General features: G+C 56.8%; 1 protein-coding gene across 1 annotated transcript; it reads left to right on the top strand.

Annotated features, from left to right (window-relative positions):
- Positions 1–4: 4 nt before the first annotated feature.
- On the top strand, positions 5–1776 carry ABHD15 (abhydrolase domain containing 15; the record flags this gene model as incomplete). The annotated part of the gene is made up of 2 exons (XM_029961287.1): positions 5–117; positions 1247–1776. Coding segments are annotated over 2 exons (591 nt in total), but the record flags the coding sequence as incomplete, so codon positions are not given.
- Between the last annotated feature and the right edge of the window lie 1542 nt (positions 1777–3318).

Raw genomic sequence — 3318 nt, 5'->3', positions numbered from 1 at the left:
CCTGGCTGCCGCCGCCTGCCTCTCCCCCATCTTCCGTGGCCGGGACTGGTTTGAGGCTGCGATGCCCTGGCTCTACGAGTGGCCGCTGCTCCTCCACCTCAAGCAGGGATTAAGCAGGTCAGTGAGGTCCCTTGGGCTTGGGAAGGTGGAGGGGGGTATCCTGGGAACCCCTCATTTATCTTTGTGTGCGTGTGGTTCAGCACCCAGAGCCCCAGTGCCAGGGCAGAGGTGCTGAGGGCAGCAAAACGTGCTGGTTAATGAACACCAGCCTGGAGCCAGCTGCCATGGGGCCAACCGGGCCACCACGTGTGTTCCCAGCCCTTCTGAGGCTGAGGCAGCATCTCATCGTCCCTGGACTGGGAAATCTGTCACTGCTGTGGGGGGTGGTGAAGCCCCTGTGTGGTGCTGGACCCCGAGGGGGTGAGTGGGGCTGGCCACTCTCCCTGCACTGTCGCTTCTCCCCAGCAACTGACACCGCCTTATTGGCCCTGCAGGGCTTTGGGAGGGACCGTGATGTCAACCCACAGCTGGATAGGGGGCTGTGACTGCTGCCCTCCCTTCCTAAGGCATCTAGGTCCCCTGTTGCCCAACACAGCCAGGCTGGAGCAGCCCAAGGACGGGAGACACACCACCCTGGGCCAAGGCCTTGAGCAAGTGGCACCTCCCTGGGTGGTGCTGAGACCTTTGTGGGGGCAACGGGGCCCTGCTGGTGGGCAAATGGGAGCCAAAAAAAATGCAGGTAAACCCTGAAATGTTGGGGCAAACAGGTGGCAAGTCAAGCTGTGGCAAGGCTCAGATGGGTGAAGAAGGCACAGTGCTTACTGCGGGGATGGAGTATTGGGGGGTGGGCAGTAGGGTGTCTGCCCCCCCTCCCCATTTCCCAATACCCATTGCAAATGCTGCTGTCACGGCAACGGAGCAGAGTGCTGGCTGTCTCCCGTTGCCATGGCACCCGGGCTGCGCTGTGGGGTCCCTCCAGCATCCTCGGCAAGGTGCCGGAATGGGACCCCCAAACCACCTCTGGGGTAGGGGGTGGTGGGGCGTGCTTGAGATCACCCCCAGTTCCTACGTGCAGGGCCGCGGCTGGCGCACAGCCCATGGCAGCACCCCCGCAGCTCTCAGCCCCCGGGTGCATCCCTGGGGCCCTCAGCAATGTCAGCCAGCCCCTGCGGCATCCCCGTGTCCCCCCAGCCCACGGCAACATCCCCTCAGCCCCCAGCCCACTGCGGCCGCCCCGTCCCCGCAGGTACGCGGGGTCCCTGGCCGAAGCGGTGGACATGGACAGGCTGCTGGGCAGCCGCTCGCTGCGGGAGCTGGAGGAATCCCTCTTCTGCCGGACCCGGAGCCGCCCCACGAGCTGGGAGGTCTACTGGGAACGCAACGAGCCCCTGCGCGACGCGGACGAGGCGGCCGTGCCGGTGCTGTGCCTGTGCAGCGCCGACGACCCCGTGCGCGGCCCCCCGGCCCGCAGCCTGCCCATGGAGCTCTTCCGCAGCAGCCCCTACTTCTTCCTGCTGCTGACCCCGCGCGGGGGGCACTGCGGCTTCCCCCGCCGGGCACCGGGGCGCTGCTGGGGCCACGAGGCCGTGCTGGAGTATTTCAGGGCCATGGCCGAGTTCCTCCGGACGGAGGAGCGCAGGAAGGGGCAGCCGCGGCCCCGCAGGTGGGGGGGCCCCGCCGCCGAGCCCCCCGTGTTCACCTGGCAGAGGTCCTACACGCGGTAGCCCCCCTTCCCCGGGGGGCTCAGAAAGGCAGGCAGACACTCCGTGTACTAAAATTACTTTATTACAGTTGATTTTTTTTTTTAACATTTCCTTTGCTATGATACAAAGGATACTTACAAACAAAATATTACATATGACCTTATTTTTTTTTTCTCTTCTCTTATTTTCTGACAACTTGGTAACAGCTTTAAATGCACAATCTATACAATTAATACAGGTTATATATGAGCTATAATGTATGTTGAACCAGAAGAATACCAGAATACTGACAATATACTGTACATTAAGCCTTACCAGTTAGTGCTCGTGGCATTTTCTACAAGAAGGAAAACGCACACCTGTAGATTCACTCATACCAGCTGGTGCTACCAGACACGGAAGCAGGAAGGAGTTTTAATTCCCTTGGTTAAATCCTTCGTGGCCCATCACCGTGGTGCTGGGCATGGAAACCTCAGACCAGTGTTCATAGTAAAACAGCAGATATGTGTGTGTTTTTTCTAACTAATGCTCTGTGGCACAGCACGGCGGGGCCGGGCGCCTTCCCCCGGCATGGCCTTGGCCATACCTGGATGATGCCCCAGAGCAGACGGCCACGGCGCTGGGGCCGGGCGCTGGGCGAGCTCTTGTCGGGGAGCTGGACCTCCTTAGGGAGGGGAGAGGGAGAGGAGGAGGAGGAGGAGAGGAAAAGCAGCAACAGCTTTGCTGTCATCAGCAGGCAGCTCTTGGGTTTGTGCACATGGACAGGCAGGCGCCGAGGGGGGAAGAGCAAGCCCAAGGCACGGCGCTCCCCGGCACGGCTCCGAGCCCGGCCGCACACGGAGCTCGTGCCCGGCAAACCCTCCGCGGGGTCGGGCAGGAGCTGCCCTGTGGTCACCTCCTCGCCAGGAAAGGTTTGCTTTTGTTTTGCAGCCAAAGCCAGAGGTGTGTGGCTACAGGTGTGCACTTCCCCTCCTCCTGCCGGGGTCTACAACGCACTGATAAGGTTACATTTTTGTGTTTTTTATTTTATTTTTTTTTCTTTTTAAAGCAATCAGCAAGTGAAGCTTTTTTTTTTTTTTTAGTTGACTGGCAAAAAGACCTGGCATTTGCACAAAAGCTGCAAATGGAAAAGAGCCATCCCCTCCTCCCACCCGCTGCATCCTAGCCCAGAAAAATCCCAAACTGTTGGCGGAAGAAAGGAAAAAAAAAAAAAAAAAACACAACAGGGGTGGAGGAGAGGAAAGGGAGGGGGGAACAGGTCGGAAAATACCAGGTTAGAGTTAACATTTCATTGACTTCACACAATGCTTGTGCAAAAAGAAACAACTCCCCCCCAAACAAACAAAAAACCCAAACCCAGAAACATGCTGGAAATAATGAAAACAAATGGAAAGTAATATATAAAATTAAAAATATAAATAGGATGTCTGGCTGACTGGTAGAAGAATAGGTCATTTAGGTTACAAAAAGGAATATACATTCAAGAGGCTCTGAACCCAGTGGGGTAACTGATGTTAAACTTGTGTTAATAGTTAGGCTAGAATTCTCAAGTTTGTCTTTAAAATCTTCACAATACAAGCAAGCTATTTTTAAAAAATATACACTATACACACCT

The sequence above is a fragment of the Manacus vitellinus genome, unplaced genomic scaffold (assembly GCF_001715985.3).
Source record: "Manacus vitellinus isolate BGI_N305 unplaced genomic scaffold, ASM171598v3 scaffold_32_pilon, whole genome shotgun sequence".
In the NCBI taxonomy this organism is placed as follows: Eukaryota; Metazoa; Chordata; class Aves; order Passeriformes; family Pipridae; genus Manacus; species Manacus vitellinus.
Note: the sequence above shows the minus strand (reverse complement) of the source record. Positions and strands in the feature narration are given on the sequence as shown.